The following is a 13135-nucleotide window of genomic DNA, read 5'->3' on the forward strand; positions in this document are numbered from 1 at the left end:
GCTGCTTTGTTAAATAATGAGGTAATATTTTGTCACTTTTTCTGGGCAGCATCTGTTTTTTTTTCTCTCCTTTTTCATATGTCTGTGAAGGATTCAGTTTAATCTTATGAAAGTAAGATTTTTTAAAAAAAATCATTCTTCAATTTATTATTTTTTTTTCCTTTTGATGCTTTTGGAGAATTGGGTTGTCTTTTATTTGCGGTTTCAATCGGCTGCTGTTGCCTAGGACATTATGCCACGTAAGGCTTCTAAACTGCACAGAGTAGGTAGTTATTAACGCTGAATTGGCTTCTGGTATAGTCCATCTGGGCTCTGTATGAGAGAGCTTGCTAGCGGCTACTGATGCTAAGATACCCGCAACCTTTGGGATGTATGCGTGGTGGAGAGGGGCTCAGTGATATGAGATCACTTCTTTTAAGGGAAACTGTCATTAATGAGTCAAGAAACTGCTCATTTATGGTAAGGAGAGGGAGGGGGGGGCTGGGAAAACAACCCTGTGATTTCATTTTGATATTGGATTAGCTGTTTAAGACAAGTTTCTTTTTTTTGCGGGGATGGAAGATTGCATTAAAAATATGCTTTGCTCAGGGGCTTTGCTGGCTGATGCTGGAGAGATTGTTATTGAGAATCTGATGCTTTACAAATGTGTCACAACCGTGGTGCGGTGGTCAGTCCCTTACCCTGACAGATAAATGGTACTGTTGGAAACACGAGAATAAGGTTGACTTTTTCAACAATAGGATTCTGCCTTTGTCTTTACGGAGAGAGGCCTCTGAGGACGTTTGAGCGTTTGTTTTAGTGTTCCTTGGAAAGACTGCGTGTGTGGGGTGCTTTGGGGGGGAAAGTGGTCAGTCTGCAGAGTACCTGGATTTATAGACGGATAAGATAGCTAATTTTTTCTTAGAGGAGCGGCGTGCAATTATTGTTTCAGAAAAATGGCTGAATCTTCTGATATGCATAACGAATTTATAGTAACAAAGTAGGCTGAAGTTGAAAAGACTTAAAAATAATTTCTGGGTGCCTTCTTCGGTGTTACTAAACCCTGAAGAGACCTTAAGTAAAAATTTGCATTACAAATCTAACTTTAATATTCGACGTATATTTGCACAAGAATGTATGGTAATATACTAGCTCTGTAGCATTTTGATGCCTGTGTGTTCAGTCTGCCAGGTCACTTAAATATTTGAGTTAGGAAATCTATCTTCAGAGCTAGTTTATTCTCTACTAGTTTTGCAAAGCTACAAATGGTCTCAAAAAGATGCATGGTGAGAGAAATCCTCTGCAGCCTTTTACATTGTTCATATTTTAATTGAATTCTCAGTGCTCATTCCACAAATGATTCTATGATGTCTTTTAAATGCCATTTTTCTCCTTGCTTGGTCTGTTTGTAGCTAGATTTTTTGTAAGCTTACTGTATTTCATGTGTTTTGTTGGTGTGTTTAGTCTGTGTGTGTGTATTTGAGCATGTCTGTGGTTTAAAGAAATTTAAAATGTACAGAATGTCAGTTCAGAGCTTAGCAGTTCAGAGGGCATATTTATACTTCAAAAAAAACCCAAACACTTCTAGAACAATGATTATCTGATAACACATTTTTGAAAATGGCTTTGGTGGTTTGTAGCCAGGTTTTCTTTCTGCAGGAAAGAGCTAAGTGAGCTGATAACGTGGCCCATCCTAGCTTTCTTCTTTTTTAGTTCTTATGTTTTAAAAACACTTGTGATGATACCGATGATTTTTTTTTTTTTTTAAGAAACATATTTGGCTGTTGCAATGAATATGGGAGTGGTAAAATTAAATGATTCCTACGTATGTTAATAGCGTGATACTCAGTCGCTTTAGTTGAGAGGAACGTAAATTCAAGGTTAGTTGCGATTACAGGGTGCCCATGCTGCCTTACTTTGGCCGGAACATGCTTTAGGAAAATAACTCCAACTAAGAGAAAAACGATTGCTTCCAAACTTGTGAGAATTTTTAATAAACTTGCTGTGGTTGGGAGAGGGTAAAAAAACTGCTGTTGGGAAGTGAAGTTTTGTTAGTTTGTCAGTGGCAGGGAGCGGAGGATTAATGAGTGTGCATTGTTAAGTTAAGCACGTCCCTCTCTAAGGCTGGGGAGGAAAAAAAATTCTTTTAAATGCCCAAAGTTTGCCGTTGTTTTATTTCCTGTAGAGCTGAACAATAATGAAGCGAGGTGGTGAAATAATTCTGAAATACTACTGTCGTTCAGGGGGAGCGCTCTGATAAATAGGTGTCTGCTGTGCCTTAGACAGCGTCAAGTGGCAGCAATATCAAATCCACTTCTAAAAATATGTATTTTAAAAAACCTCACAGGGCTGAAGGAAGGAGATGGGTTGATTATTAAAATCAATAGCACCTGAAAATAAATGCAGCTTTAAATGCATGTCGAAGTGCTTTTGTTGTGCCTTTAAGCCTAGAGGCAGATCATTAAATATGCATTTCTCCGGAAAGCAACTGTCGAAAAAGATAAGGTAGTTAAAATACGCCGGACCTGGGAGCCGGGCATGCGGGAGGTAAGAAGATGTAGGCACTGAAGCATGGCCGAGGTATGACATCGCTGTGGCCCAGGGCTCCTGTGCTGGTGGGGTGGGAAGAGGTTAAAAAAAAAAAAAGAAAATTTAAAAAAAAATTTAAAAAGAAAAAATTAAAAAAAAAATACAGGGATGCGTGTTGTTTCTTCAACCGGCCCTTAATTACTAGACACAAGCAGCAGTTCAGAAATCTGGTCTCTGTTGTTGTAGAGGTCACCAAATCATTAACATTGTCAATCTGGCAGCGGCTAATTTCAATAGCACCTGATGTCGCAACGCCCCCCCCCCCTCCTTTCTCCCCTCCGCCCCCCCCGCTCCCCTCCCCATCCGCGCGGCGGCGGCGGCCAATCAGCGCCCGCCGCCGGCTGACAGATGGCGCCATAAATGGCAGCGGAGGGGAGCGGCCGCCCGCCAGTGCCAGCAGGGCCGCGCGCCGCTCCGCGCCGCTCCGCGCTGCTCCGCACCCCGCCGCACGCCCGCCGCCGCCGCGGCCCCTCCGCGCACCGCCCGCACCGCCGCACCCCAGCCTGCACAAACAGACAGGAGAAAAAAAAAAAAAAATCCAAAAAAAAAGCCAGCCAAAAAAAGCCAACCAACCGTTATCTTATTTATTAATATTAATTATTCTCGCTGCGCAAACGTCTAGCAGTGTGCTTTGTGGATCTTTAAGAGAAAATATATATTTATATATCTATAACAATAAAAATAATTCCCTGAAACCTTTAGCAAATCTGTAGAAGAGTTGAAGCCTTTCAAGACCCAATATTTGCCATTAAGAATGGTTATGGTAGGTATTAGTAGATTTAAAATCTGATCGTAGCGGGTTTATATAGAGGTAGATATAGAAGCTAACATACAGATTTTTTTTTTTTCCCCCAAATCTGCATCATTCTCAGTCTGTGTTTTCACATGAATTTAGTTTTCTGCTACTGATTTGTTTGTACATGATCTCTCTCTCTTCCCCCCCCTTTCTCTCTCCCTCTCTCTCTGTCTCCACTCTCTTTCATATTTAATGTGTGCGTATCCTTTAATAAAGGATATACTTTGTCATTTTAAGGTAATAGCGATTTCTCTCAGAATAAAGGAAAAAAAATGCTCATTTCTAATGCAAGGCTGGTATGTGGCTAACTGAAATGCAAAAGGAAAGGAGGCTTTTTTTTTTAAGTGGTGGAAGGGGGGGAGTTAATTTCCACATTGACATTTTGGAGGTACAAATGCAGAGCAAAATCCTGGGGGGGGGGGGCGGTGGTGGTAAAAAAAAAAAAAAGCCTTGAGATTGGTAATTTTCTTTTGGTGGACTGCGCAATAGGTATGGTAATTTTAAAAGAGGGTGATTTATATGAGCTTCAGTAAATGCTGCATATTGTATTTCAAAGAGTTTCCTGTCATGACCTCATAAAAAGAGGAGGAGGCTTGTATGTGTTGCAGCGCCTAGTATATGTCGATTTTGTTGCATCGTTGGGCAGCAGCGCTGTAAGAAGGAATGTCAGCTTTTACATAACGCTCTTTTTGCTTTCGACTCTGTGAGGGGCTGTAAGGGTCCATCTTTGTGATCACAGATGGAGTGGAATGGCTTGAAAATGGTAAGTGAACGGGGAGAGCCTGCTCGTGGGGTTTTGTCTCGCTTCTCGCGTGCCTCGCGAATTTCTTTTGTTCGGGGTGGCAGATTGTGAGTCATAAAATAAAATTAGAGCGCCTTGTTTATTATTTTTTTGGGGGGGGATATGTCTGCCTGTGTGTGTATATATATCTATATATCTATTTAATGTGTCTAACTGTGATGGCACTTGACGGCGTTTCCATTGAACGTTGCATTTCAGTCGAGCGAGGATGGTCTCTGCTGACAGTCACGGTGTCGTTGTACCGCATGTGCCTGGCGGAGCAGGCAGCCGATGATGCCTTTTAATCTCCGTTTCTATTACACCAGCCTTAAATACAAACCTAATAATCGCCTCTAGAATTCAGGTATTGCGTTTCCAATGGAGCCGGTGCTGTAGAGGATGGATGGATGGATGGAGGGGTGGATGGGTGGAAGGGTGTGTTTTTTTTTTTTTTGTGTCGGGGTGGGGGCTGGGGGGGGTGGGTGGGGGGGTGGGAGCCGTGTTGTTTTGTGCTTTTTTAAAATGCCGGGAGAAGTCAAAGCCATTTATGTGAAAAATAGTATTTCTATTTTTAGACGATATTCTACTGGCAAGAGACGGTGCTCGTCTCCATCCCATCTTTTGTGCTTTCCTTAGAGATTGTGCAAAATGGCATGATCAAATACAACTGCCGGGGACTTCGGGGCGACCCGGGGTGGGGGCTGGGACCCAACCCGCACAATACCCATCCCTCCTGCCAGCCCCACGGGATGCTGGGGGGGTGTCCCTGTCGTGTCTCCCCCCTCCCGCTTTACCCCCCCCCCCCAATTTAACGTTTTGCAGACTTTTGCCGCGGATATTTATTATAACCGGGGAAACAAAGCGACGGTCTTTTCCCATTCTTACAGGATTGTCTTTGTCTAGCTGCTTGTTTTGATGGGTGTAAAACAAATAAGATTAGACTGAGCAGCCGAACTGAAAGCGATAGCTGGGAGGAAAAGCCAATGAAAGGTTGCCGGGGAAACGAGCATAGGGGAAGCTGAGTGGGGGAGCAGGTGGCAATCATGTGGGAATACTGCAAACAGTGTAAAAAAAAAAAAAAAAAAATCTAAAAAAAACCAAAACCCCCAAACCAGGGGCTACCTCGATTATCTCTGCTGTTCTTTGTGGCAGTCACAACTTTAATTATTCTTTATAAATAGGTGTTAATTACATTTCTGGCTCAGGCTTACAGTGATTTCTAGAAATCTGGTTTTAAGCATCTGTTCTTTCTCCTCTGCAAGAGGGTTATCTTGCTGCTTTTTTTTTTCTTTTCCCCCTCCCTGCTGTGAAATTGTACGTGCAAAAAATTGCAAGGAATCCTGTGAGGCAGTATAAAAAAAAAAATGTAAATTATATTGAATGAAGTTGACAGAGGTATAATAGTGAACTCCCACAGCTGATAGCTTCTGCAAATCATTTCTTAGAATTTTCCAGCAAATGTCCCTATGAGAACAGTAGGTAGAATGAATTTACCCTAAGCAGTGATTTTGTGTTAAGTGATATTGGTATTTTTACAAAATCAGACGGTTATATGGCAGAATAATCAGTTCAGGGGAGTTCACCATATCCTAGGGTTTATGTGCTGAGTGGAATTTACGAAAATAATGAGATTATATTCTCCACTCTGTCTCCAGCCCCACCTTTAGCCACAGTCTTATTACATATCTGCTGGAGCAATATCCACTTCCAATGTCGGGCTCCTTGTGGCAACTTTACTTTTTAAACTGCGACTGAATATTTTGCTAATTGTGACGGTCTCTTATTGTGGTGGCAAACAATAATGGGAAACAGCAGAAGTGTGTCTCTAAACAAGGCTATTGGGGCTAGAAGTGTTAAAAAAGCGTAGTAGACTAGTAAGTGATAGACGGTAGTGTAAAAGATGTAAAAATGTGGTTGCCCAGAAAATGCTCATCTATCACACATCAGGAGGCACAAGAGAAGCAAAGCAAGAATACAGAACACGCCTTTCTTTCTGCCTTCAGATTTTCAGATATTTTCACTTTCTCCCTTTCTCTGGTGCAGGATTACGTTGAATGCAAGTTCTGGCAGGAATGGTAGTGCTTAGTTTAAATGCGACTAAAAAGAAATTAAATCCCCCTTTTAATTTGCTTTGTTTTAAGTATTGCTTCTGCTGCAGTCCTTTCTGTGAAGAAGTAATTGAATGGCCTTCTGAAAACTGTGCTGCTTTACAATGGGGGGGGGTCTTGAGGGGGTGGGGGTGTGTGTGTGTGAAATTCTGTATTTTACAGTCCGTGCATGTGCAGAGGGATGTATTCTGACAGGCATTGTAGTTGTACGTGAGAGTAAAATAATTTTTCTTCTGTCCAAAACAGAGATACTGTGTTCTAAATCTGTTAACTTTGTCATGACAATAAATAAGGGTGCCTTTTATTATACACAGCTGCATTGTTTGTTTTAAGAGCTGTCAGCTAGTAGTTACATTTTCATTTTGTGTTCAATTTGGTGTTTCTACAAAGATTTTAAAATAATGTAATCCTTGTTTTATGGTGCACGTGTTCCTGCCCCGATCTTCCTCTTTTCTTTGTTTTAAGATTATATTAATGAATACAGCCTGCATGTACATAGTGACATTTTCTTTTTGCATATAAAAGATTGCATTGTAGATCCTCGTATAGAAAAATAGCTATTAAGTTAGTGAAATTTAATTTGGGCTGCTACGGATAATAAAGAGATCAAAATGTTAAAACCTCTTTCTGCTCAGACAAAAAGGTGGAGAAAATGTGGTTGTCTTTAGACGTGACAGATTTGGGTTTTTTCTTTATTTAAAAAAAATTGTTGTCTTGGTAAATTACTAGTCAGAAAGGATGAAATTTTACAATTGGATATTGATGCAAGGCGAATACCAGCCATCAGTTTAAAAGCCGGTCCCCATGTACTCTACTGATCAAGTTCCCATGTTAGATACAGGGATGCCTCTCCACTGTTGACTGGCTTGGTCGCCTCCTTTGCTTTCTTCCTCTTTATTAATTTTACCTTTTTGAGCTCTCTCAAAGTGAGCCCGAGCTGTTGTGACAAAGGATGGTTACAATGAGCTGGAAGGGGTATACTTAAAAATCCCATTTGAAAGGGTTTGGAATAGTCTTCATCATCTGTATTTGGTCCTGTTAAATATTGTGACTCTATTGAAAGAAAATCCAGTTGCGTTAATCTTACATATAGTAATGTATTAATTTTTTTGAAAGAGTATCTTCTAGGTTACAGTGAATATTTTTTTTTTTACCCTCAACCTTCCTACTTGCTATGCTGGGAGTGTACTAATTAAATGCAGGTTATTTTCTGTGTGTAATTGTCATACTGTTGGTACATAACCTAGAGACAGTCCACACCCTGAGGTTTTTCAAAAGAAATAAAGTGTGATTGCGTCCCATATTCTGGCAGGGGAATTTGTTGTTTTCCTTGGGAACTTGCACTTTCAAAATAATTTCAGCAAACACCCCAGGCAAGAAATGGGCAGTGGCAGAGAATATTATAGTGAGAGAGATGCAGATAACTTGACAAATCCACTTGTCTGTTTTGGCAGTCTGTGTCCACTAGACAACTCATTTACATGCCTGGACACATTAAAATGTACATTTGTTTGTCTGTGGGACAGCTGACTGGATACACTCCGATGCACTGGCAAATACTGCAATGCAGTATTTTTTTTCAATGTCATTGGGGGTTTTGGGGGAGAAGTGGGCGCAAAGAGTCTTTTTTGCGAATGAGGCGATGTTAGAAAGCATGGTACCTCTGTAAAGGATAGGCCAGATTTTGCAAAATTTGCTAATATGTGATGGAAAAGTCACCCCTCCCCCATTGCCCTCCTCTCCCTCTCATTGCTCTTTCTTTCTTTCCGAGTGGGATGGAGGAAGAGATGAGTATGCATGTGTGTTCCTGTGTGTGTTCATGCATGTGTATCTTCGCTTCTCATTTGAATGGACACTAAGGAAAATGCTGGGATTTGTATGAGAAGGGAAAGGGCATTTGCGTAGTGTAATACTTCCAATCGTTCGTGTAAATGTCCAGTTACCAGCAGCGTAGGACTTCCAAGTAACTTTAAAGCAAGGCACGTTTTTTTTCTAAAGAATTTTGCAAAGAGAAAGGTAAGATTTCAGTTCAACAAGTATAATAGATTTAATCCTAATAAAAACGGCTGTTTAATGGGGGTCCCCGTACCTCGGCTTTGAGTACACTTAACCATTTGAGATAATGTAAAGTGAAGATGTTGGAGAAATGGATATTCAAAGCCCATTTGCTTGCTTGCTTTTTCTTCTCAAAATGATCAATCTTTACTTCGTAAAATACTGGAATATTTTAGGTGCAGGGGGCTTTTGTAGGTCACTAGCTTTACAGCAAGAAGAAGAAAGGAGGGAGAAAAGGTCTCAATGTGTCAGAGGCAGTAATTGTCTAAAATTAGCCATCTAGAAAAGGCAGGGAATGCTTGGAGGAAAGAGAAGGGAGTCACAAATATGTGAAACAGCACTCTGCTAGTCGGGGGGATAACGAGTGATAAATTTGAACTGGTGCAGTGGTGTGATGACCATTAATTTCTCAGAACCTTGACTTTGTAGGTTTGCTACTTACTTTGTTGTTCACACCTTTAATTATAACTAGTTTTGGATGATAGCTTGGGGCACTGAAGATGAGACCTTTTGTTTGTTGTTTACTTATTTCAGTATTCAGACAGTTTGCAATAGCATTGGAACATCAGTGTTAGAAACTAAATACTTCCAGGTGAGATTATAATAAGAATGCAGTTAACTTTTGCAACTACCTAACATTGTCCTGTTTTGTAGCATTTTACATTGCTTGCATTAAGAAGTAGCTCAATAGAACCAGTGTTGGGTTTATCTTTATTTTCTGTAATGCGTGTTTCCCCTAATGGTTTTGATAGTTCCTAATGCATTATCACTTCTTTAGGGCCCCAAAAAGTAGGGAGGAAGCTGAGAGTCTGTTTTAGCTATTGTTCTACCCTTGATTGTGTCTTACCTGAGCACTTTCACCTCAATAAAGAAGAAAATCTGTAAAAGTGAGGAAATGCTTTGAACCAGTTAGGAATGCTAAATTAAATGGGATGAAAAGGCAGAATATTAAGAAAAAAATAACTAAAAAAAAAGGATAGCTAAACCTTTGTACATCCTTTTGGGAAATGGTTTAGTTGCACAGTAAAATGTGAGCCTGGCTTTGACAATGTTTAGAGTCATGATGTATATAAAATTCTGTAGTACGCCTTTGTTGCTAAGGCACACGCAGTTGCGTCAGCAATGCTGTTGTGATGGGAAATTATATGTCCTTGAATTCTAAAAAAAAAAACCCAAACAACTTATTTTAATTTATTTTATTCTTTTAATGTTAAACTTTTTTTTTGTTGCGATAAAAGCACTTAGATGCTACAGTTGGTATTTTTCCCAGTCTGGAGCCATGTACCTGTATTTTTCAGAATCGGGGTGGCGGTGGTGTATTTGGCTTTTGAGTCTCCTGAAGTCCTGGAGGTAAAGGCGATATGATAATGTATGTTTGTTTCAAAACAGACGTAAATGCCTATGGGAGGTGGTTCTGTCATTTGCAGTGCTTCAGGAAGGTTCCACACGTAATGCGTCTGTCCACGTAAGTGATTTTCGGTGTTGGTGGAGGGCAGCGATGCCACTGGAGCCTTTCCAGTAGCATATAGTCCTTCAGATCCAGCCACTCCGCTGCAATACCCGGCTGTGTTCACCGAGCTGTGGAAGGAAAACCAAAGAGCTCCCTCTGGTTTTTGCTTCCTGAGGGACGTTTGGTGAGAACGTCCCACCTGACCCTCCATGTGGAGATGAAAAGATCGCTGCTGGAGCAGGTAACCACACTGCCCTTGGGCCTGGTGTGTTGGCCTGTAACTGCATGCCTGCTCGTTTGGAGTAGCCGATGGTTGTTTTGGTGGGTTTTTTTTTTTCTGAGCACTGTGAAGTATTCATTCCCAGGTTGAGTGCTGTTGAAAAGCTTTTGTAGGGACATGAAGGATGAAGGAAGCTTGTCCTTCTTATTTTGCCTCCCTTTGTGAATCTCTCATTATTGCATACTGGAAAGCTACAAAGACAGCAATACTCACAATTTATAATTTAAGGTAGATATCACTCCTCTTGTAATATTATGTCTAATTGTCCAGCAAGGATGTGGGAGTTCCAGGACCTATCCTGTCCCTTTTCTCTCCTGCTGCAGGTCAGGACAGTTGCCAGAAGTCCATGCTTCCCTACTGCTATGAAAAGCAAAACTGATATTTACTGATATTTGTGACTTTGAGAATTATTATTGCTAGACTAAACTTCCTTGGAAGATTTCGCATTGAGGGGTTTCTTATGTTTAATACATGGATTAATTTAAACTCTTGGTGTCTGACGTGCTTAAGGTGTGTAGAAGTCAATGTGTTTATAGTAGCTCTGGTTTGAGAGAATCGTAGTAAACCACATGGGCGAAATACTGACAAAAGTATTTACTGGGTTGAACGCTAATCTGGGGAGGAGGCCATGGCTTTTCTCAGTCCTCCTAAGCAGGCATGGAGACTCCCATAGCCAGCAGCAGTTTGATGATAATACAGAATTCACGAGTCGGCAGCATGAAACACCCATGTTAAGCCACTACACTGTGGTGAAGTGTTAATGCATTCTGTATTTGGGATCAGATATATCAGAGATATTTGTGGGTATCTGGTTTTTTACTTGATTGAAGGATTTATAAATGTGGCTATTAATTGCTGTACTTCTGTTTGCCTTCTACTGGTCATCCTTGATCTTTGAATGGTGGTCAGTGACTTTTTGGTTTACTGTGTGCAGAACTTGTGGGCAAAGGCTCATCCTGTAATTTCTGTAGAGCAGAAGGCACAGTCATGACATGGTAGAAGTCATAATGCATGTAAACAAATACTCCTTAAATAAAAATAGTTCTAATACCGTTCCCTGTATATCTTTGTTCCAAATGAAGTTACTGGCAGTAGATGAGTAGGGGGAAGTTGATTTTTAGCAGAAAGCATGAATGCTGGAAATGCTTCCTAATAAGCGTGTGCCAGCTATACTGTGGCAATGTTGCTGTCGATTCCCTTCCTGTGAGAGCAGCTGTTCAGGGAATTAATCTCTTTGCTTGATGCAGAGGGTCCTGAAAAATTCTGTGTGCAGCTACGGTGGTGGCTGTGGCCATTTTTAGTGTGACCATGGATGGGAACTAACTCCATGATTTAGCGCAGCAGCATATTGTTCTTTAGACTAACTGGGCCAGGACAAAATTATCATTTTCTGTATTTCCTGTGCTCTGTAAGAGATTCTAGAGTGCACTTCAGAATTTGACATTGTGTTTGATAATTTATAGAGCACAGTTTATATTTAACTGTAGACACACTAATCCAGGGAAAAAGAGTAGTATATTTTTAGAATCCTTTTTTTATTGTCTGTGCTTGTCATTACCCAACTACTGAAAGAAGTGCTCACAAGTGTCGATGCTCACTGGGGTAGAAATGTTGAGTTTAATTTCTATCGTTGCTATATGTAAAAATGAATGTTATTTGTGTGATGTTCTCTGTGGTTATCGAGAAGCTTTGCAGCCATACGTAGCTGTTGGGGCTGCTGCAGGAGCCATCTTCTCCTCCAGCATTTCAACACCAGCTTGGACCGGGACACCTGGGCTGAAAGCCCTGGCAGTCAGGGATGTTTACATGATATATTAGTTTTAATAATGACACAGTGTCACTTCTGTCATGTTGAGTTCTACTTCTTTGAGGTGAAACATACGGATGGGGTGAATCTAGCTCTAAGTTTAAAAAGTCTGCTTATGACTGATGAGGATTGTAAGGGAAAGCCAGCCTGCAGAAAGGAGAGTAACTTGGTTGTTTTGACTCTTAAAATACTTGAGTAAGATATTCTTGTGTATTATGGCTATGAGGATGCTTCTGTTTAGTAATATCGAATAACAATACTGCCATTTTTCCAGATGCTTGTTGATATGCAAGCAAAATGTTGTGTATGGATGTTGCATGAGGAGGGCTGGAGAGCTGGGGTGGCCTGGGTCCCACCCTGCCCACAAAGGCCTGTGTCCAAGCAGGAGCCCAGGTCGGCAGGGCTCCTGCTTGGCTGCCTTAGCAGAACTGTGTCGTAACCCAGGCGCGTGTTACCCACAAGGTCTGCTCTTATTTTATTTTTTTAAGAGGCGTCTTGGAGGATTTTTAATTTATTGGTGTTCAGGGTATGTTTTTTTTTATTTGAATAAGAATTTGGTGAATTTGAATGTGATTTCATTTGGAAATTTTAGGAGACACCTTTGCAATTGGAGTAAGGAGGGTGTTGATTTGGCTTGTGGCATGTTTCCCTTCCTTACAGAGATCAATAGAGTTTATGTCTGGGATAAACCATTAGAATCTGTTAGCTTGACCTGTGACAGATATATGCATATGTACTCGATATTTTGTTCTTTATTGATGAGTAATATATTATTAATCTATGGTAATGGGTCTTTGAGCTTAGCATAGATGCTTTTATGCAAGAGATTATTTGAACTTAAGTATTGCTGAGATGTTTATCCCATATAGTACACAAAAACTTACTATCATTTGAGCCATTGTGTACATACTCCTTTTGTGAGACCGTTGCAGTAAACAGCTGCCCCTGCATACCAGAAGGTAATTTCTGAACACTCTTCCACCAGAATTTCTCAGTTCTTCAACTTTTATTATCTGTTCATGACCTTTAAGATGGTCATGGCCACATTACTTTGGAGTAATTCATTGTAGCTTTGTCTACCATAGGTATGTTACAGAAGCAAGAATACCTATATTTCATGAAAAGATTATTTCCATAAGCAATGTTAGTGTGGTACAGGGCTGTAGGCTTACAGGTGAATTGTAGAAAAGCTGTGAATTTCATCTTTGTTACTAATCCAGTTCAGTTTTAAGAGAAATATTGCTGCTACTTTACAGTAGCTAATGTTTCTAATGAAGGAGATGGAAGCTA

General features: G+C 40.6%; 1 protein-coding gene across 2 annotated transcripts in view; it reads left to right on the forward strand.

Moving 5' to 3' along the window:
• The first annotated feature begins 342 nt into the window (after nt 1-342).
• ELAVL4 (ELAV like RNA binding protein 4) overlaps nt 343-13135 on the forward strand; it is a 63389-nt gene continuing 50596 nt past the window's right edge. For both annotated transcript variants that reach the window (XM_054212124.1, XM_054212125.1), the window contains exon 1: nt 343-459. In XM_054212124.1, coding sequence (XP_054068099.1) covers nt 343-459 — 117 coding nt within the window. The remainder of the gene's footprint in view (nt 460-13135) is intronic.

The sequence above is a fragment of the Rissa tridactyla genome, chromosome 8, assembly GCF_028500815.1.
Source record: "Rissa tridactyla isolate bRisTri1 chromosome 8, bRisTri1.patW.cur.20221130, whole genome shotgun sequence".
In the NCBI taxonomy this organism is placed as follows: domain Eukaryota; kingdom Metazoa; phylum Chordata; class Aves; order Charadriiformes; family Laridae; genus Rissa; species Rissa tridactyla.